The sequence below is a fragment of the Furipterus horrens genome, unplaced genomic scaffold (genome assembly GCF_987537825.1).
Source record: "Furipterus horrens unplaced genomic scaffold, mFurHor1.1.pri manual_scaffold_6, whole genome shotgun sequence".
NCBI classification, from domain to species: domain Eukaryota; kingdom Metazoa; phylum Chordata; class Mammalia; order Chiroptera; family Furipteridae; genus Furipterus; species Furipterus horrens.
The window spans coordinates 13,462,100-13,484,485 of record NW_028327176.1 but is presented as its reverse complement, the minus strand read 5'-3'; the positions used below and the strand labels follow the sequence as shown (position 1 = coordinate 13,484,485).

Sequence of the window (22,386 nt, the reverse complement as noted above, 5' to 3'; positions counted from 1 at the left end):
CACACGTATTTTTATAGCTCTGACCCATAATTTCAGATTTTACTAGTTTGTGTGATTATTTCATGAATCCCTGGCTTCTCCACTGTAAACTAAACTGCTATTTGGTAAGGACCTTGTCTGTACTTGCTCACCTTTTTATCCCTAGTTCCTAACACAATGTGTGGCTTGTGTATGGTAAGGACACAGGAAATATTTGTCAAATTAGTAAATAAATCCATTTACATCTTTCACTGCTGTCTTAGAACATTGTGGTATTAGTGGAACTGAGAAATATATTAGTATTGTAAAGAATATGGAATTAAATGTTTACATGTTATAAGGAATATGATCACCTTAAATAGGCTAAAAGAGAGTTATTGCTAAGGAGATTCTAACGAATGCCAGATAGAGGAGGAACCTTAGTTACATCAAAAGAGCAGCTTGCCCCCTGAGAGAAGACTGGGAATTTTATTCCATTTGTCTTCTAGGATCTAAAGCGAGATTTTTCAACCTCTACACTATTTAACACAAATAAGTCTTTGTTGTGGGGAGCTATTCTGTATATGTAGGATGTTTATCAGAATCCCTGGCTTCCACATACTACATGTCAGTAGCATATTTACATCAGTTATGATAAACAAAATGTCATTTAAGTTGGGATTACCAAAAATGTCTCCAAATATTGTCAAATGTCCCCTGGGGTTGGGGAAAGCAATATGGCCCCAGTTGGTAATCACTGATCTAGATAGTAAAGCAGCAGAAGACTCTTCTGTCATGGGACAACATGTGTCTTTCTCATGGGAGAAGAAAGAAGAGGATGTTAACAGGAGAGTACCAGGGTTCCAGGCTGGAGGAAGAAAAATGTCTATTTCTCTTAGAGTTCAGACTGTCATAGTGCGATGATAACCTAAGTAGTCATAATCATAGATAAGTGTCCAGATACTAGGAGGAATGTTGATGTCAAGATACAATCCAGATTTAGGTTACCAAAGTTAATGTTCTTATTATGTCTGTATTTAAAGTCAGTGCTTCTTAAAGGAAAACTTGAGCATAAATAAATAAAATTCATATCTTTTACATTTAATTTTTTATTTGGAGACATTTTAAAAAATCTATAAAAGGATAGAGACTAGGAAACTGTATGTACCCACCACATAGAATTGATAATATTTTGCTGTATTGTTAGCATTTTGTTGATGTTTTATCATATTTGCATAGTCTTATTTAAATAAAAATAATAAAGCTTTTAATGAATAAATTGATTTATCTACAATTAATTTCTCCAATCTATTTTTAATAATTGTGTATATGGAACTATCTATCAGTAATATAAACTTATTAAATTTACATACTGTATAATACGATGTATATTTTTCTGCAATATACTTTTTTCAGCATAGATCTTGAAATGTAAATGTACATAGATTTATTCAGTCCTATTACCTTTTGATTAATATTGTATTACAGAAATGTACCACATTTTAAAAGTCCATATCCCTATGGATAGATATTCCCTATAGATAAACAACCTTTTTGTTACAAATTTTTGCTCTTACAGCCAACGCTGCAGCGAACATCCTCATACACACTTTGTATTTTATACATAAGAGTTTCTTTAGGACCTGTACACATTTTTATGTGAACTTAGGTAATCAGTTACCACATTGTTCTTCAAATGACAACATTGTGAGTTCCCTTTTTCTCACATCATTACCCACACTGTTCTCTCCTCACTTGAATTTTTTGCTAATCTGATGGTGTGGGGTTATAATTTTAAATACATTTCCTGATGATTAGATAAGTTGATCATAATTTTTATTTGTATTGCTCATTATGTTTTCCTCTTCTGTGAATTTCCTGGTTGTGTCTTTTGCCCATATTCCTGCTTGGTTGTTTGTCCTTTTCCTTTTTATTTGTAAGGGTTATTTTTAATTTTCTAATTAGTTCTCTTTTTCGTTTGTATTTGATGTAAATAACTTCTTTCAATCTGTTTAACTCTGTGATGTCTGTTGCCATACCTTAGAACCTTAGGTTGTCATGTGTCAAGCTTTTTGGTGTCTTGTTTAAGAAATGTTTCCTCTACTTAAGGCCTTAAATGTATTTTTATGTATTTTCTTCTAATACACATTTAGAATTGTAATTGCTCTGAAATTTATTTTTGTATATAATATAATATAGGCACCTGATTTTATTTCCTTTCTCATAAGGACATCGGTGCTTATGACCCTGTCCTTCCCTTGCTTTCTGTGCTGTTGCCTTTGTTAGAGATCAGGTTCCTGCGCAGGCAGGGGTCAGGTTCTGGACTTCCTGAAGACAGTTGCACTGACATGGAGCAATAGGACAGGCCACTTGGTATTTTTCAAAATTGTTTTCCCTGTTTAATTTTCCCCTGAAAAAAATCCTGCTGGGACTTTGGATTAGAATTTCATTTACTTTTATAAATGAAATTAGGGATAATTGACATTTTTATTTTCTAAATTCTAGATTATAGCTTATTCTTATTTATGAGTAATATAAGGCTTTTCATTCATTTAAGTCTTCACTGTTCTTCAGTAATAGTTTTGCATTTTCCCTGTGAATGTCTAGCCCATCTTTAGTTAGTTATAGTCCAGGGTACCACAGAATTTTTACTGCTTTTAGGAATTTAGTCTATTGTATTTTCTAAGTGGCAGTTTATCAGTATATAGGAATGCTAATGATTTGGAAATTTTGCTCTCATACCCACCCATTGTTTTAAACTTTCTTATTTGTTTTAATGGTTTACCTGTAGATCCTCTTTGATTGCATCCCAAATATCAAAATTTATATATTTTTTCTCTTCTTAGATGTCTTACAGATAAATATCTTTGCACATTTGCTTTAAAAATATTTGAAAACATTAGCTTCTTCAGGTTTATAAGTATGGGCTTCAGTTTTTAAACAGTGATATTTTTGATATATATAGTCAACTAAAAATTTGAGATTTTAAAACTGGTTAAGTTTGTGCATGAAACATCCTGCAGTGGTGGTTTTTGTTTTTTTTTGGGGGGGGGGAAGGGCAGGGGATTGGTTGTTATTTTATGCTGTCTCCTCAAACAGATTGTAAACTTAGAATTCATAAAGAACAAATGCTAGACCTCAGGGTATTGTCAGCCATGTGTACAGTAGCCCTGGACAGGAGAGTTTCTCAGTAATTGTTTGCTGTCTTCTCCATTCCTTAATTATTCCAGGAGAATGAGGATTAAAATGCTAATCTTTAAATGGTGGGTAGCTGTGCCTTATGCTTGTTTAACATTTCCAATTCAACTCAACAGTGCTTATTAAAAATGCCTGCTTTTCAGCCAGCACCATGTGCTTGGTATTATAAGTATATAAGTGAAGTGTGAGACATGTTTTCTATCTTGAAGAAGTTTACCAGTCTGGTCATGCCACTCATTCTTAAACTTTCCTGGGCTCCGCCTTGCCCTGAAAACAAATAGTCATAATCAAAGTGATGATAATAGATAACATTGATTGAGCTAATAATAGGAACTCCGCCAAGCATTATATATATATAATCTTTTTAATCCTCACAAAACCCTAGGAGACAATTAATGTCATTATCCCTGTTTTACAGATAAGGAAACTGAAGCTTAGAGAAGTTAAATTGCTAAGTGACTTGACCGAGGTTACATAGCTAGTAAATGACAGAGGAAGTCTGAACTTGTACTTTTAAGTAACATATCATGCTTTTTTAGCATGGTGTGAAAGAGCGCTGGTGATCTGGCCAGGAGCTCATCTCTTGCCCTTTTTGTTTCTAGTACCTAGAGTTGAGTCACACTAAACTACTTTTGGGTTCTTTAACGTAATATTTTCACTCTCCCTTTATACCTTTTAAAATGCTGTTTTGTTTCCTTTTAGGAAGCCAATCTCTCACTACCACTAGGTGTAGACATCTTATTTCTAGGTCTAGCAGCCATCTCTGCCCTTCTCTAGTATTATAATCTTGTCAACATGGTGTGACTATGGCCTGTTTCCTTTTCTGTTTTCCAGCTAACTGGAGGCTAAGTCTAACTTACTCCTGGATCCCCAGGGTATATTATAGTACGTAAATATCTGGCCCATAAGTACAGGAGCATTTGTTGAAAAAACTGGTAACTTGAGGAAACAGAGATCCATGAGAAGTTGACTCATAGTAGTGTTAACTAGCTCGTGTGCAATACAAGTGGAAATGAGGTGGGTGAGTGAGAGGAGGGACGGCGGTGGCCCAGCGTAATAAATGGAGCCTTCTTTTCCGTCGAGGTAGCATTGTTTTGTCCTCTCCACCCCTGCTTCGGTTTTGACTTTGTTTGAATATATCTACTTTCATTTTCTGCCCTTGCTTTTTAGTTACTTCATTTCGTGGTGATTTTTCTAGTCTCATTTTTAAGTCATTTTATAGGTACTTCACCATTTCATTACTTTTAGCTTCTTGCTTCCTTTGTCATCTGCTTATTTTGCCTTTTATATCAATTTTCTTTTTCCTTTACAGTGGTTTTAAGCACTTCAGTTTTACACAAAAATTAAAGTCAGAAACAGATTTGGGGGCCCCACCAAGTGGATCCAGTTTACTTATGTTAAAATTTAGACCCATAGGTTTAAACATCAAACAATAGACTGAATATACTAAATGAGCCTAGTATCAATTAGCTTCTCTAACATAAAAAGCAAATGTGCTCCAAAATATTATCAGGTTGCACAGCTGGAGTTCTCTAAAGCCTGTATATATCAAAATGTATGTTACTCATCTGCATGCCTAGTTTTCAATGCTGCGGCATGAAATTTGTCAAAATCTTGCTATAGGTACTAGCTGTGGAAATGGTTAGAGTTTTACCGAGTTAAATGGGACTAATTCCTTACTAATGTAAGATATAAAAGTTAAGGACAGAATGTGTTATTGTTATAGTTTTAAAATTTGGTTTTGTTTTGGAATATGTACCATTTAGTAGTAGTTTGTTTTATGTAAGTAAATACATTTGATTATTTGACTTGGTTGTTTTAAACTTACTACATTGTTAAAATGCTATCACTTTTATAGTCTTCTTTTTTTATTATTAAGAAAAGTAAATGGTGTTTTAATTGTTGCCAGTTATGAGCTTTCTAGCAACTGATTTTTCCCTCTTTTCACCTCTTTTTTCTACTACTTTTAAATGCCGCCAAATGATTTTGACTGATGCTTATAAAACAAAGAGCTCCTTGTAACCAACCTTTCTTATTATGTTAATTTGATAATAGAAAATTTCATTTCAGAGTAATACTTCACCGTCTTTGTATGTGTTACATAAAGCAAGTTGCCCGATGACTTGGCTAAGTGAGCCGGGGTAAAGCCTAGGAAAACAAAAAAGAACAATAATCACTCAATACTTTTGAGTGAATGTAAAGTGCTAGCTGTTTACACTGTTATCCTTTGTTATCATTATTTTGTTTTAAGATAAAGTTTGAATTTATTTTTATATTTATAAGAACTTATAAGTAGATGGTATTTTCTATTTTTAAAATAAAGTTATATGTTAAAGACATTGTTTTCTATACCTTGGTTTCTAATTGTTGATTTATTATTCTTTTATTTTTTGGATGGATTTTTTTTTTGATAAGAACCAACTGTAGTCTTTTCATTATAAGACTCAAGAGATATCAGATTTCTAATTATAACTTATTTGAACTCTAGTATAGTCTAGCCTGCTTAATTTATAACAAAGCTATTTGAAAATTCAGATTTTCTATTTCAAGGGGTTATTATTTAGAAGGTAAAATAATTCCAAATGCAAGTAGTATATGTACTGTTTGCTTCCTTTTAATGTCTGTAGTTATTGGTTATTGAAATAGTCATTGTATATACATCACTGGGGAAATACTTCTGTGACAGCAATCATTCTCTTTATGTATTTCACCCAGAATTCTTTTCTGTGCTTTGGTGTTTTGTAGTACCTTTTTTAGATGTAAAGTTAAATCGTTTTCTAATTCTGGTTTTATACTTGGGATAAAAATAGGGATCTCTCTAAATGCGTAAACATTAAATACTTGATCAGAGAAGGAAATATAGTGGTAGAAATGTACACTAACTGAATTTTCTTTGTATAACAGCACTGAAAAGAGGCGCAGGGAACAAGAAAATAAATATTTAGAAGAGCTAGCTGAGTTATTGTCTGCAAACATCAGTGACATTGACAGCTTGAGTGTAAAACCAGACAAATGCAAGATTTTGAAGAAGACAGTCGATCAAATACAGCTAATGAAGAGAATGGAACAAGGTAAAAGGAAAAACCATGGCTTTGTGCTTTGTTATTAAGGACACTGACGATACGTGATTTTTGTTGTTGTTATTGAGAAATTACATTGAACCTCATAATTTTATTAAATAAACGTTTCTGTTTAGATGCTATGTATTTTAGAAAGTAAATCTGAGAGCCTTCTTGTTATAAGAAAGTGGCTTACTAAGTTAACTTGAAATCTGGTCGCCCCGGGTGGTTAGGGGACCCAGAATCATAGGGCACAGCTTCAGGAAACACTAGCTGTGGTGTGGGATCTGAGATGCTGACATGGGGTTGAAAGACAACACCTCAGTGAAAGGAAAATCCTTCCATCTGAATAATAGGCTCGTCTCTGGGCTCTGGGGGAAGCCCTGATGTATTTTTATGGTTTGTATTTATACTACCTGTACTTACTGGGGACCCCCACAGCACAAAACCTCAGGGTTGCCTCCCAGAACAAAAGCAAAGCGCTTCAGAGAAACACCCCCACACCTGGCCCCCTGGGATTCCCAAAGAAAAAGTGCCTCTAAGGGTGATTTTATACTAAAAATTTATATAACACACGAGGAAATAAATATGTGGTAAGAGCACAAATAACAAACAGAGGGACTAGACCCAAAAGAACTTCATATTAATAGAAGCAGTGTGAAAAGACTATACACAAATGTGTAAAATTATTAAAGTGATATAATTTTAAGATTTTAGAAGCTGGAAAATGGCGAATTAGCGACACCTATTTAGCAGACAGAAGAGCCTGGTATTGTGAGCCTGCAAAGCAGAGAGCCAGTGGGAGGCATGTGGCCCCTTCCCTGGTCGGTCATTCTCAAAACCCCAACAGCCTGGCTCATAGTCCCTGAATCGAAGGTGGGAGGATTCGTTTGGGGAAACTGAGCAGTCCAGAGGAACAGACGCATAGACACTGATAGTTGGGAGTGATCCTAAAATCCTAAAATCAGTTCCTTGCCTGTCCCCACTCTTCACACAGCTGCCGGTTAGCACTTGAGTTCCTCACTCTTTAATATGAATAAAAATCCAAATATTTGAGGAACACCTGTTATACAAAAGAGAACAACCTAAAGCAAACAAACAGAAAAAGGGGTAACTCAGAGGGAGCAGAGAGAATACAGGGAGCAGAAGAAAACTGAAAACAACCCAACAGTCCCTTAGGGACAAAGGGGAAGATATTTTCTCCAGAAAACGAGAACAAGACGCTATAAAATGAAACATTGAAAACAACAAATAAATAACCCAACTAAAAGCGGATGAACAAAGAGATAGTGTTCGAAAGAAGACATATAGATGAACAATAAGCACATGAAAAACATGCTTATTATCACTAACCATCAGAGAAATGCAAATCGAAACCACAATGAGAGAGTACTTTAAACCCACAAAACAACAATATAGTGTTCATGAAATCATATATATGTCGTTTAAGTATAAAAACATGCTTAGAAATTATTATGATCTCAGAATACTGGTGACTTGTGAACAGAGAAAGAGGAGGAATGGTGGCAGAGCTTTCACTCTTTTCTGCAGCATCGTGTTTATGTAAAAAGGAAAGACCAGAGGCAAATAATGTTAACGTCTGTGAAAAATGAACAGTGGCTATGTGAATGTATGCTATGTCATTTTCTGTATTTTTTTGGAATATTTACAGTATTTCATTTTTTTAAGTTAAAAATAAAAAAACAATCTATTCGGTAATACCATATTTGGTTTTTTGTGAACTAACTTGTCTGACAGATTGGAAACTTTTATTTAAGTATGATGCTGCTTTATGATGATGGATAGATTTTTCAGCATCATCATACAAAAGAATTTCAAATCACTTTAATGGTTAGAGTTTTATCAATCAGATCATTATGGCATGAATGCAAAAGGTTAGCTGTTCATGAAGGCTCACATAAGGAAGAATCGTATCTTCACTTTCTCTTTTGTGGCAAGTGATCAAATCATAAAAGAAATAAGAAAATGAGAGAAAAAATCATTCTTTTACAATTTATCCATTTCTTAAATATTTTTGATGTAGACTTTTTAAAAAGGTTATGATTTTTCTCACTGTTGGAACACTGGACTTGGTAGGTCAGAATTCAAATCCTCCTACTGCCACAAATTATTTACATTATTTGGGCCACATTGCTTAACCTTTATAACCCTCAATTTTATCTTCTATAAAATGAGCATAATTAAGACTAAATGTAAAAGTCCCTTGATAATAAATACATGTTATTTGAATCTGAAATTAGGTGAGTCTCTGTCTTCTTAAACTTGCCATTATGGAAATGGGCCCTTTTTGGATGTGTGACTTTTGGGTTCTTTATTATAGAGAAATCAACAACTGATGATGAAGTACAGAAGTCAGACATCTCATCGAGCAGTCAAGGAGTGATAGAGAAGGAATCCTTGGGCCCTCTTCTTTTGGAGGTAGCTGTTCTCATTGACTCAGAGTGTGATTGACATCTTAGTTCTAGCCAATCTGGTTTCTTTTTCTTCTTTTGGGGCTTATATCCAATTAATAAATTACAAAACAAATTAAAGTTTTTGAAGAACTTTACTACTTATTTTATTTTGGAAGCTATTTTCACAGTTGTTAATATTTCAGACTTAAATGTGAATAATAATTATAAGAAATTTTCAGATGGAAAACTGTAGCCTACTGTATGGCTTTGCCATTTATGTCTGCGGTGGTTAAGACTAATTGGGAAACTAAAACAATATTGCGCTAGCGGGTGCTGTCTATACGTCTGCTGTAGAAATTCATCTTCAAATAAGGGACGCCTCACTTATTACAGGAGGTGTTTTCTGGAAGAGTTTTCCGACTAAAGACTAAAAATTTGTTAATTGTTTATGGAAACATTGTAAGAGGACATACTATTTTAACAACCTTCTATCAAACTTTTTAAAGAACTTTTAAATGGGAATTACTTTGTAATTATTGTGTAATTTTCAGCCCTGCTTTTTCTATTTACTCTTTACTCCCTCTATTCTCAATACAGTGTTTTGTCTCCAGCAGGCCCATCACCTGAGATGTTCGCTCTCATACATGAATGTTTAAAAACATATATATATGTATGTACACACTCATTCCCCACAGTGCATGCTCTTCTATCTCGAGCCTAATTTTATTATATATGTTTATTATATACATATATGTATTCATGTAGATATATTACTATTTTATATATAAAGTAGATATGTAGATAGATATAAAGTAAATATAGAGATAGATATTAATGTGGCTAGTGAGAATGAAGCATTGAATTTTTTACTTTCTCTAACCTTTATTTAATCAATTTTTCTTTCCTTGTCCTACCTCAAGGCCCTTCTTTCAGTTGAAGTCTTCCTAACGAACTTGTATAGGTCTCTTTATTTTCTAACTTCTTTATATGTTACTTCCTATTATCCTAACTATTTCTGTGGCTTTGTATTAACTTTAATTCTTTCTACCAACACTACTGATATGTGAACATTCTCAAAATTCAGTTCTTGATTTTCTCGTTCCAGAAACACCATGTATTCTCTTTGCTTCACCTTCCATCTCTATAGAGATGGCACCCAGACACGTAGTTCTTGCTTTAACCTCTTTCCATACTCCATTTCTGTACTTTTAACAGGCTGCTGAGTATATCTGACTCTCCTGTTAGTAACTTCTTCCTCAAAATCTAAATTCTTTATTTCTCCTCCATGTTACACAAGTACTTTGTCACTTTAGACTATTGGTTTTAATTATTTTTATTAGTGGCACAAGCACATATTTTTTAGAGTTGTAAAATATAAAGATCATTGGCTATTGAAACTGGATAGAAGCTTCTCTCTGAGCCAGTGTGTGCATACGCATATTACCTGGGAGAGGGGGTTGCTACCACATGTGATGGACTCTGAGTTTTTTATTACGTTCTTTTCATAAGCCATTAAATTGATTGCATACACATGACTGCTTTTTGGAAACAGTGTTGTAACAAGTATAATAAAAACGTTAATAGTAGAATCAAAGTGGTGGATATAAAGATGTTCAGTACGAAGTTCTTTCAATTTTGCTGTATTTAAAAAAAAAATTGAATACAAGCTGTTAGAGGAAAATAAGTTAAAGAAAGAGAAGTACTTTAGGCCCCTTTCCCACTTCTGCCCCCTTTCCCCCTGCTTATCCCCTGTCTCCATCCCACTGTCCGGTTGCACTTGGGCCCTTCCTGGAGACCTGATCCATCCTTGTGTCAGCGGCTCATCTCTGCTGCTCTGCAGGGTGTTAAGAGTCTTTTCATGACTTCTGGTTTTTCTACGGGAGTTCTGCTTGCCTTCTTAGTGCCCTGAGTTTAAATAACTGGCCTCAGAACTTTCTATCTCCTTTCAATTCATTAAATATTTATTACGTTTATTTTCTGCCTAAAAGTCATTTGAGATCATGAATAAATATAAGGTGCAGAGGGCCTTGAGGTTTCTGGAGTTCCTGTAGGAAAATGGTAATCATTTCAATTCTAGTTCTACACGTTCTTCAGAAACCACAGAAATCAACAAGGAGAGCAAACAGATTGTCCACAAACCGAACACAGCACAAGTGAAGACAGAGAATACTGCTACCTGCTACTTTAATTTATGTAAATATTTGTTATTGCTGCATGAGGAAAGTCCATTAACACTTTAAAATGAACAGAAATGACAGCAAAACATCCACTCACAACTTTTAAGAAAACAAAGTTAGGATTATTCTTTTACTTGATGAAATTATTACCCTGAAAACCACTGTGAATCAAAGGAAAGCTATAACACAACATTACACATGGATTAAATGTCATTAGGCAAGCATTTCCAAATATGAAAAAAAATCAAATCAGAAATTTCAAAAACTCAGAATAGAAACATATTTTGGTTCTTGAGTCCAAGGAGCAAGTAATATTTTTATTTATGAGCTATAGATATATGAGAGACTTTAAAATAGAATTACTAATTTTTACTGACTTCAAAGTTTAAAAGGCTGATGAACAAAATAGAAACTGAGGCATGGATACATGGAATAGATTGACAGCTGCCGGAGGGGCGGGGAGAGGGGGAACTGGATGAAAGGAGGTGAACGGATTAACCACAAAACATATGCGTAACCCATAGACAGACAACAGGGCTGTGATAGCCAGAGAGAATGGGGGTTAGGGACTAGGTGGAGGTGGGCAAAGGAGGGGGTAAACGGGGTTGGAAAGGGTCCTTACTTGGGGCGATGAGCACACAATGCAGTGTGCAAATGAACTGTTTTATTGAATTGTACACTTGAATCCTGTATGGTTTTGCAAACCAGAGACACCCCAATAAATTCAATTTTTCAAAAAGGTTGCCTTTATAGACAACTTTTTCAACCCCTCTACCCCAACTTGCCTTAAAATATGTAGAGTAGAATCCAGGGCAGCCGAGAAGAGGTGGGAGAAAAGCCACCTTGAGATGGTCCGTGGAATCACCCAGGCTGCAGTCTAGAGCTGCACTGTTTAGTAAGACGGCCATTAGCCACCCGCGGCTATTCAGGTTAAATAAAGTAAGAAATTCAGTGCTTCACTCTCACCAGCCATGTTACAGTGCTCAGTACCTACATGTACTGGACAATACAGATACAGAATATTTCCAACGTTGCAGAAAGTTCTATTTTACAGTATTGATCTAGAGAGGCTTGCTTGGAAAGAAGATCTGCACATCTAAAACGTGACCAAATATCCACCATAATATGAGAAATCCTCACCAACTTGTCTTCCCCCCATCTTTTCAAAACATAAAATGAAGGGAGCGTGAGTTAAGAATGAAGGTATTGGAAGCAATTTCCCCGCATTTAAAGAGACAGCGGTATTAGAATTTATTAGAAAATATGTGTTACATGGCCCATGGTAAGCGCTCATCAGTACAGGCAGTTTTTTAACTTTCTGATTTTCCATTGCTCTTTGCTATCTAACCACATTGGCCTCCTGTTCAGAGAGAGCTCTGCATTATCTGGCTCTAATGCTGCTTATTTCCCACTGCACCCGGAGAAAAATTCTGTTTTTGTCACGTGAGTGCAGGCCTCCTTGCCTGGCTTTGTACCACGCCCTACACTTCTGCGTCGCCCTTGACACTGTTGACCACCTCCATCATCTTCCTTAAAGCTCTCCCCGTGGCGTCTGATAGAACTACCACCTCTCTCCCCTGGCTACCCCTCAGCCTCTTTCTCACATTTCTCTGTCTTTACCTTCCTCTTACATTAGCGTCCTCCACAGTTCTGGCCTTGACTCTCCCCTCCCCCTTATTGTTTAAAATTCTGTGCACATTTCCTGGGCAGTTTCATCTACATCTGTGTCTCTGTCTGTATGATGTATTCATATGTATGTGTGCATAGGTGTGTGTGTATATAAAATATCGGGGTTCTCTGGATTTCAAGCAACAGACACCGATTCTGACCCAATTAAATAAATGCAAATTTATTGGAATGCTATTTGGATATCACAGAACCAAGCTTGGAAATAGGATGAAAACAAGGTTTCTTACGGTGGTTAGAAAGCAGTTAACTATACAATTGGTCTCAGAAAGAAAGACCCATTTGGGCAGGACCTTCTGCTAGAATGAATGTATTTACCCAAGGTCAGTCTTTTCATAATTCTCTTCAAGGTTCACAGTTAGGGAGAAAGTTTCCCAATGGCCTAATTAACATCCCCATGAGATTTTATTTAATAGGGAAAAAGTAACTCCTAAAAGGAAGTCAGATGTTCTGTGGAAGGGGGAGAGATGATGGTAGTTAACAAATAAACAAATGATACTCCATCTATCTTTAAATCATTTTGATCTCTCTTCAGAGCTTCCCTCTCATATCCTGCTGCCTTTTGAACATCTTCATCTGGGTGTTCCGCAGTCATTTCAAATGTAAATTTCTACAACTAAATTTATAATCCTTCCCGTTACCTCCCATTAAAAAAAAAGAAAAAGTCAAAAATTAGAAGACTAGTCCCCACCCCGCCATCCTCTCTCTCAGGGAAAGGCACTTACCTACCAGAACCCTAAAGTCATTAATGAAGAATTACCCCCAATGCTTGTTACCACAGGTGCTGCAGGCGACCGACCGAGTGCTGTTTGTTCTGCCTCTGTCAAATTCCTGTCTATCACTTGCAGCCATTGCCTTGATTCAGGCTTTCATTTGAACTGGGGGATCCCAATGGCATCACAGCTGGCGTCCTTGCTTCCAGTCTCCACGCCACACCCACTGCCAAAAGGATCTTTCCTAAAAGTCCACGAGTCACTCTCCTGCTTAAAAACAGTGCCTTCAAGATAAGCCCCATTGCCTTTAGGATACATTCTTTTTTTTTTTTTTGCTTTTCCTTGAAGCTTTTTTAAAAAAATATTTAACTGTTGGATGTAACACAAATACTACAAGTGAATCGCAAGATGTCGATTCAACACGGGAGGAGACAGATACCGTGTCACTCCCGAGTTGGACTGCACAGCCATTCTCAGCGGTGCAGATAGACTCTTAAGAAGCTACACCATCGTCTCTCGAGACGGACGGCTGCCGACGACTACAAGTGCATACAAAGTGATTTTTTTTTTAACTGTTTCCTCTGTTCTGAATGTCCTTTCCCCTCTCGTTCACCTGATTTACTGCTCTGTGTCCTCCAAGCTTTGGCTCAGGAGTAGTGCGGCCTACACTTAGGAAGCATTGCTGATGATAAGCATCCCTTCACCCATTCTTGTTGCTTCCCTCTAGTGCAGCGGCCCCCAACCATTCTGGCACCAAGGGCGGATTTTGTGCAAGACAGTTACAAGGGGCGACGGGTGAACAGGAGGTGGACCTCTGCTCACCTCCTGCTGTGTGCCCCATTCCTAACAGGCTGCCACCTGTATGGTCTGCCGCTCCGGGGCTTGGGGACCTCTGCTCTAGTGTTTAACCTTGATGAATTTGTCTGTTGCACTGTATTATAACTCAGAGTACTTGTCTTTTTTCTTTCAGAGACTAAAAAAAATTTTGAGGATTATGTGTCTTACTCCCAGAACTCTGTCTAGTGACTGACACTTAAGTGGTGGTCAGAGAAGCTTTAGTCATTTAAAGCCAAGGCCCTGTGAGAAGTGTTGGCCAGTGGGAACCCTGCTCTGAGACCCACAGTGGTCCTCTGCCAAGGGTGCTGTCCTGTTCAAGAGAAAACCCGCTCAGATGATTTCATTGTACGGACTGGGTGGGCATTTGTTCCCCTCTCCTTTGTGAGGCTCCGAGTAAGACCAGCTGTCAGGACTTGGGGAAGCAGGAAGATCGCTTCCCAGGGGCACACTTGGAAGTTAATCTGTGTACAACATATGAGGGAAACTTCTAGAATAAGAACAGGTATTAGCAGATTATATTAATCAGTCATAATTTTAGAAATTGGAGGTTGGTATATTCATAGAACTAGTCTTAAAGAACATTCCCTGAAATGCTACCAGTCTCTTGGGGGTGGGATTTTGGCAGATCTTCTACAATCTCTTCATTTTCATATTTTAAAATTGTTTACAAGTATGTATTTCATTTATAATTGAAACCAAAAAAGTGGGCATTTTCAGCAAGGACAGGCTGTCTGCATTCAGGACAGGGTCCGGACAACTCTTTGACTATGGCAAAGCCTCTGTTGGCCTGTTTCCAAGCCAGCTTTTCTGGGGAAGCTCAGAAGAAATACGATGCCCCATACTTCACCGGGGAAATGACAAGTCCATGTAAGCAAAGCCAAGCAGGGACACGGGGAAAGCTCTGTACTCCCCGTCCGGCTAACCAGCTGCACATTCCAGAGGCCGGTTACTAGAATAACTTCCTAGCCTGGCAGTGAGGTGGGGTGCAGTCAATGGGAGCAGACCTTGGAGATGCCTCAGTAGGTCTGTGGGGACAGGTAACTGCAAGGACTCCAGGCCTGCAATGAAGGAGAAATTTAAAGTCCTTTGGATTTCATAAATGTCTTAAAAATAATTGTACTGGGTAGTCCCAGTGAGTCCGTGGGCCTTGCTGGTGCTGGGGGTCTGCACACCAGCCCTAAGCCCACCACTGGCAGTCTACACTTGGGTAGAGTTGATTGCAGGAGTGGGTCTGAACCTCTCCTTGCCTCTCTGCAGACAACAGGTAACTTCCAGAGATACCTAGAGACAGACGTGGAAAGAAAAGGAAGCAAGGGAGAGACTAGCTGTGGCTTTGAGGATAGAGAGGGTCTCCAGGGAGGCAGGGAGTGAGGACCCAAAAAGGACACCCTGAAAACTAGATTTTACAAAGAAGGTAATGCTAAAAGAGTGAGTGGAGATGTGGTACTTGGAAGTGGTTCACCATGAAACAGCCCAGTTTTACTTGCTTGTCTTCCAATGTCAATCCTGTTTCTTGCTCTGAGCTATGGTACTTTGTTATGCTCAAGCTGTTCTTTATTAAACTCTTTTGAGAGACCAAAAATAAAAAAATTAAGTTGTATATCCACTGATGCAATTAATAGCTAAAAACATTTTTAAGAACTTTTAGATTTTTTTTTTTTAATGAATACATTTGCACTTCAGTTATTCCTATTTTCACATAAACTGTAAGGCAAGTAAATATATAGATCACCTGCTATGAAATTTATAGCTAATTGATTTTTTAAAAAACCAAAATAGTTTAACAAAGGATTTATCTAGTATTGAGGTTTTTATATTATTAATCACATCTCTCTTCCCTTTGTATTATGTATGTGAGAAATAGTCAAAATAGTCAGGTGGAATAAAAATAGTTTTATTTCTTTTTGTTCTTATTAAAGGAAATATTAGCAATAACTTAATAAGAGCAATGTGGTTGTGCCTCATTTTTTAAAATATTGGTTGAATACTTTGTGAATGTAGTGGTTTGAAGATGTAGTTTTAAGCTTAGTTTATTTTAATATTTGGTTAAATAATCATCTTAGTTGAAAAAGACACCTCACAAAAATGAGACAGTTGGAAATGAAAAATACATCACTGGATGAGCTTACTAAGTCGCAGTACTCATTTTAAAATCCCATCCCCCAATTATGCAAAGGTTTTTACTGAAATTTCATCTCCCTTGATCTCAAACTAATGAAAAGATGTTGCATTTTCACATTTTTTTAAGTTGGGTTTAAAGCCCACTGAAACTGTGATTGGAAAATTTTTGAGCAGGTAAAAAGTTCTATTTCTGAATGTTTAAACAGAGAAGATAATTTTTACAAGTGATTTGCATCATTTCCAGCAACAGAATCATAACGATGGTAATATTTCAAAACATCTAATTTTACATGCTGTCTCTATAGCATAAGTGTCTTTTTAAAAGGCAGTTTACTTCTTATATATTGTTAAATTTTCATTTTTGCCCTGAAGGGGCAAAGTTAAATGTGTTATTATTTGGAAAATATCGACTAGCATATTATCATTACCATTTGTCATCATAGAAAAAAGATCAGCAAATTGGGACACTTGTCTCTTTTTTTTTAAAATAAAACGAGTAGCCCATTAAGATTCTTAGACCACTCTTTTAAGTATTTTGCCGTAGATAACCCAGAGAAGGAAAACTCTGACTCCAAAAAACCTCCGCTGCCTTGCGGCATACCTCTTCAGGGGAAAGGCTAAGGGAGTAAACCCCGACAGAAAATCCGGAGCCGGAGTCCCTAAGGCGGTTTGACGTTGTAGTCAACACCGGCAACTCCTGCGGCGCACCTGAAGCCAAGCTGTATTGACTGCGTCTTTCCCTTGGACCCTTCAGCTGCGAAGAGAGGGGGGGTCTGCTGCATGGGCAACAGCAGACCCTCCATATCACCCTGCCCAGGCTCTGTAGCTTCAGCTTCACTGGAGAGGACACTCCAGCGTCATCGCAAGATGTCGATTTAACACGGGAGGAGACAGATACCGTGTCACTCCCGAGTCGGACTGCACAACCATTCTCGGCGGTGCAGATAGACTCTTAAGAAGCTACACCATCGTCTCTCGAGACGGACGGCTGCCGACGACGACGACGTAGATAACCAGCAGACCCTTGTATGATACAATTCTGTATGATAGAATTTTTTTCTCTTATTATGAGATTCTATAAATGTTCTTTTTCTAAAGGTGTTATTTTTATTGCTCATATACATTCTATAGCAAGCAAACTGCAATATATTGCAACAAATGGACAGATTGTATATAAGTAAGGTGCCACCATCCACCTCTGTATTCTGTGTCTTCTTTTGAGATTCCATGGTATGTGATATGTAACTGTCAGGACTGAATGAGGTACCAGGGTATCGTTATGTGTATTAAGCTTACCTTCTTCCTTATGGTTTGGATTACACTATAAATGGAGATTCTAACTTTTTCCTGCTCCCCTGTGGATATTCTGCTCCCATTGGGGCACATATGTCTCCCTGCGGAGACCCCCCTGGCTCTGTCTCAGATCACAGAGGGCCTCCTATGCACTGCCATGCTCCCTCCTCCACCTAGAATGTTCTTCTCTCTTCCTCTTCCCCTCCTCGACTGTTCTTCGTAACTAAGGTGGGGGTCTGTAAGGAGCCTTTCTTTCTCCCCTCCCCTCAAATTCGGTATCCTTTCTGCTCATGGAACAGCCTGTGTGTGTCTCTGATACTGCATCGTCACTGGTACTTTATTATGTTTCTGTCTCTCTCCCACTCTACCCTAAGTTCCTTGAGGGCAGAAAGCAAGTCTTGACCTGCAGTTTAGAGATGTTATGACTGAATGCATGGGTCAGTCACTTCACCTCTGCTACCATAATGTTTCCTTCCAAGGGAGAAGGTGGGCATAGTCATTTATGTGGACTTGAAACACTAGTGTATAGTCTGTTTAAAAATCCCGTCCTGTCCACAGAGAGCATGCAATAGTAAATCTTCTGTTCAGCCTCCCTCCCTTTTTTAACTTGGCATATATTTCTGATCGCTTTTTCAGTACAGAAATTTACATTTGTTTATTTGTTTATGTCTTTGTTTATTTATTTATTTTGCTGTTGCAGGCTTTGGATGGATTTTTCTTTGTTGTGAACTGTGAAGGGAGAATTGTATTTGTGTCAGAGAATGTGACCAGCTACCTGGGTTACAATCAGGAGGAGCTAATGAATACCAGTGTCTACAGCATACTGCATGTGGGGGATCATGCGGAATTTGTGAAGAATCTGCTACCAAAATCATTAGGTACAAAGTAATGTATTTTTTAAAAGAATATGAACTTTCTGTAGCTTTTCCTTACATAATATATGTTATTATATTTGTAATATATTGTATTATTCTAACAAATGTTACAATATGTTAAGATATTTTTAAATTTAGTTTCAGCCTGAGATGTAAATATGAAGAAGGAATGTCATCAAATAGCTGAGGAAAGCACCCCTTTTATCCTCTTCCTCTAGATTACACCACAGTCATGCGGCAGTAGTGAAGGCAGAGCAACTGGTTCTCTTGCCATAAGACGCTTGTGCTTGAAATTTCCTTTGTTTTCAATTTTTATTATGTCCAAGAAAGAGGAATGCATGTTCTTCCCACCACCCTTCTCAAAGAGAGAAAAGGGAGGTTGAAGGGAAGAAAGAAGGGAAAGGAGGGAGGGAGAAATACACTGTCTTGTTATGTACTTTTTAAAATTAACACTTTTAGACCTAAGTGGTTTCAACTCCGGAGTCCCAGGTGTGGTTGGACAGGCTGCTCACTGCCAAAGGAGCCTGCCTTAGAGGATGGGTGGGAGCTGATTTCCAGCCTCTCTGTTCCATTCACTAAGCCATGTGCATACTCTTCAGCCAGTATGTGCTCCAAAGGCGGGGAGAGGACCTTGGCTAGAAACTTTATATACTGAAACCAAACATACAACTAAAATGGTATCCATAGCTCTTTATTTTCTGCGTTGTTTACTTGAGGGCATGGAAGCATTGTTTCTTCTTGGAAATGAGTAGTATGTGTTTGTACTAAGTGGGGGCATGAAATAATTGTTTCTATTAAAGCCACTTAGTTGATATTTGAATTATCAAGGGGTCTTATGTGTCTTGTTATAGAATTTTAGAGTATAAATGACTTTAGAAATAATACAGTGGATTCCTTTATTTTAAAGATGAGGCAAAGGTTAAGTCATTAACCCAAACCTCACAACTAGCTCAGCAAAACAGAGACTTCTGACTCCAGTATAGGTTTATTTCCAGGATTTTCTCTAACAGTTATAGAGTGATAAGATCATAAAAAGGGAGCGCGTCGGTGGAAAAGCTAAGGTGAGAAACTGTTGGGAATGGCGAGAGAACAACCTTGAAGACCCTTTGGTTGCCGCCGTGGCTGAGCACAGCACGCACCGGAACTGGGAAATGGTGGCCTGCCAGACAGAGGTGCTGTTTTGAAACATACAGGCACCTTTCCTATAATTCTAGAATTCGATTTTCTTATACTGAATTGGGTGACATTTCTGTTTTAACGGTCATTTTTATGTAATAACTTATTTATTACAAACAGTATTCAAGGTATTATAACATATAAACTGTACAAATAAAGTGCAAGAAAAATGGTTGTAAGAAACTAAGATTGGAATCCATCATTTATAAATATTTTTGGAATCACAGTCTCTTGAGAAACTTTGAATCCTCTCCCCGAAAAGGTGCACATGCCTGTCCATCCTTCAACATTCATGCCTGCCACGTTAAAACTCCTGCTTAACAATGGACCTATGGTTTTCAATCATTTTTTTTATAGCCAGAGTATAACTGGAAATAAACAGAAAAACTTATTAACTGCTATAAAATTCTGAGGAAAAGAGCTAATAAGCTATTAATTTTTAATTTTTGTCTTTGTTTATAAAGACTTAATGAATTAATGTACTTGTAGGGCTTATCTTTGAGGGGAAAATCCTATACAATCTCTTAGAAATTTTCTAATTTCCGAATTGGTGGACATTTCGATTTGCTAAGGAAGATAAGTATACTGTTGTCTCAGGATAATGTTAGATCTGAAGAGATCTGTCTGTCCTTTAATCTGAGTATGGAAGCACATGGCTAAAGATATGTCTTGTATCTTCAGAATGTGTGCCTTTCACTCTGTTCACAGGCATATAATCCATTTTTCTTCCACAGTGAATGGGGTTCCTTGGCCTCAGGAGGCAGCACGGCGGAACAGCCACACCTTCAACTGCCGGATGCTAATTCACCCCCCCGACGAGCCGGGCGCTGAGAACCAAGAGGCCTGCCAGCGGTACGAAGTGATGCAGTGTTTCACCGTGTCACAGCCAAAATCAATCCAAGAGGATGGAGAAGGTAAAGCAGAGGGTGGTTTTAAGGTTTTTGGTTGCTTTTTCCATGGATTTCAGGAATAGGGAGGTAATTGATTATAAACACTGTCTTCTTCAGATAGCATTTTGGTTACTGTATGGTGTATCGTAGTGACGGTTATGTATTTCTTAAGAAAAAGTTGCTAACATCTAGAATCACCCCTTTTAAATGCACCCAAATTCTTAATTGTAAGCTAGCATTCCCACTAAAATGTCAAATTCAAACCAACTTGCTCCCTAGAAATAAGAGATGCCACTAACTGCTGCCAGTTGGAAAGGGACCAGGCGCAGCAGGCTGTTGAACAGCTCTGATTTTTTTTCAAGTTTCAAGTTTAGAGTGTAGGGAACATTGGAGAATAGAGTTAGCGTTTTTGAGGCCATACAAGGTAACTTCTAAGGAGAAAGCTTAGGAACAGATGAAAACAGAACTGAAGCTCTAGCATGAGCACTGTATCGACATGACATTGGTTAAACATGTGACAGTGGACGGCTTTTCCATGGGAACCGAGACTGAGCTAAGTTAGCATCACCAATTGGAAACTGGAGGAAGGACCAGGGAGGGCAGATGAGAAGTCAGTCAGGTACCAAAAAAAGCTTGTGTAGGTAGCAAGTCTCACCAGGGCATGAGTGCCACTGTCAACTAGGGACTTCTTACAAAATTCACATGCAAGGCTTTAGATGATTAAAGTTATTACTTAGCTGTGTGATGTGCGTAGCATATTCAAAAACGTTCAGAGCTGAAACTTGAAAAGATGACAGATACTATTGAATACAACATAAAGTTCTCTGTGAAGGGCAAATTATGCTTCTTCAGGAGGAGTTAAGTGTTTTCTTCATATGATAGTTATTATCTGCAGAGTGGTTAAGAATAATTTTTGTAGTCATTTAAGTACTGATGAGTATAGGAAATTGGTTATAGAACTGTACTTAAAAATTCACTGTGTTGCTTAAATCTAGCCAAAACTATTTGTTCGAGTTGTTATCATCCAAGTACCCGAGGTGCAGTGTCCTCTAGTCTGTGTAAGAACATTCAATGGGAAGGGATCATTTATTCTAACCAGAAACCTCCCTGGAGCTGCTTGTTTTTGGTTGCCAGCAATTTTATTTCTATCACAGTACTGTTAGATCAGAGTGACTCCAGTATTGTGTCAGATCCTATAACATGTATTATTTCTATAAAAACTGATAATGTCAAGCAATAGATGTGAACCATTTTCTTCCCTCTTTCCTTCAATTTCCCTTTCTTGTTTTGGGCAGATTTCCAGTCATGCTTGATTTGTATTGCACGGCGATTACCTCGGCCTCCAGCTATTACGGGTGTAGAATCCTTTATGACCAAACAAGATACTACAGGTACTAACTGCAAAGTTCAAAGTGTTCTATTAGTATTAATGATGTGGCTATGTTTTTAAAACTAATTACATCCAAAATCGTGTGTCCTTCTGTTCTCGGCTATTCAGCTTCTGTTCACTAGCCTTATACAGAAAACATTTTAAATGATGCCTTTGATATTATGCATTTTAGATATTATAATCATTTTCACAAGCAGGATGCTAGAGAACATTATTTTATAACTATTAACATATCTATGTTATGATTATAAATTATTTTTCATACTCATGGGATAAAGTTTTTAAAGAAATTTAGCAATATAGATTTAAATTATATTAATTTATAAATGGATACAAGTATGGTGGTTTTAACATTTAGCTTAAATGTAGCTGGCTATTTTTTTCTTTATTCTTTTTCTTTAAATTTCTTCAGCACATAATTTTTAAGTGCCTAGAAATTCTTGTCACTATGTGTGTGATTGCTCAGGTTGTACATAGTTGAACAAAAAGCAATGATGTAATTATAAATCATGATAATGCTTTACGATGGAAAAGGTGTGAAATGGTAAGGTAAGCTAATAGGGAGGACACATTTTTAAATCAGCTGGTTAATGAAGACC

The 22,386-nt window shown here is 37.3% G+C and overlaps 1 protein-coding gene across 7 annotated transcripts in view; it reads left to right on the top strand.

The window, feature by feature from the left end:
- NCOA1 (nuclear receptor coactivator 1) overlaps positions 1-22,386 on the top strand; it is a 196,419-nt gene that overhangs the window by 113,603 nt on the left and 60,430 nt on the right. For all 7 annotated transcript variants that reach the window (XM_090280977.1, XM_090280976.1, XM_090280979.1 and 4 more), the window contains exons 5-9: positions 6,061-6,227; positions 8,557-8,654; positions 18,157-18,334; positions 20,242-20,421; positions 21,693-21,788. In XM_090280977.1, the coding sequence (XP_090137103.1) occupies positions 6,061-6,227; positions 8,557-8,654; positions 18,157-18,334; positions 20,242-20,421; positions 21,693-21,788 (719 nt within the window). The remainder of the gene's footprint in view (positions 1-6,060; positions 6,228-8,556; positions 8,655-18,156; positions 18,335-20,241; positions 20,422-21,692; positions 21,789-22,386) is intronic.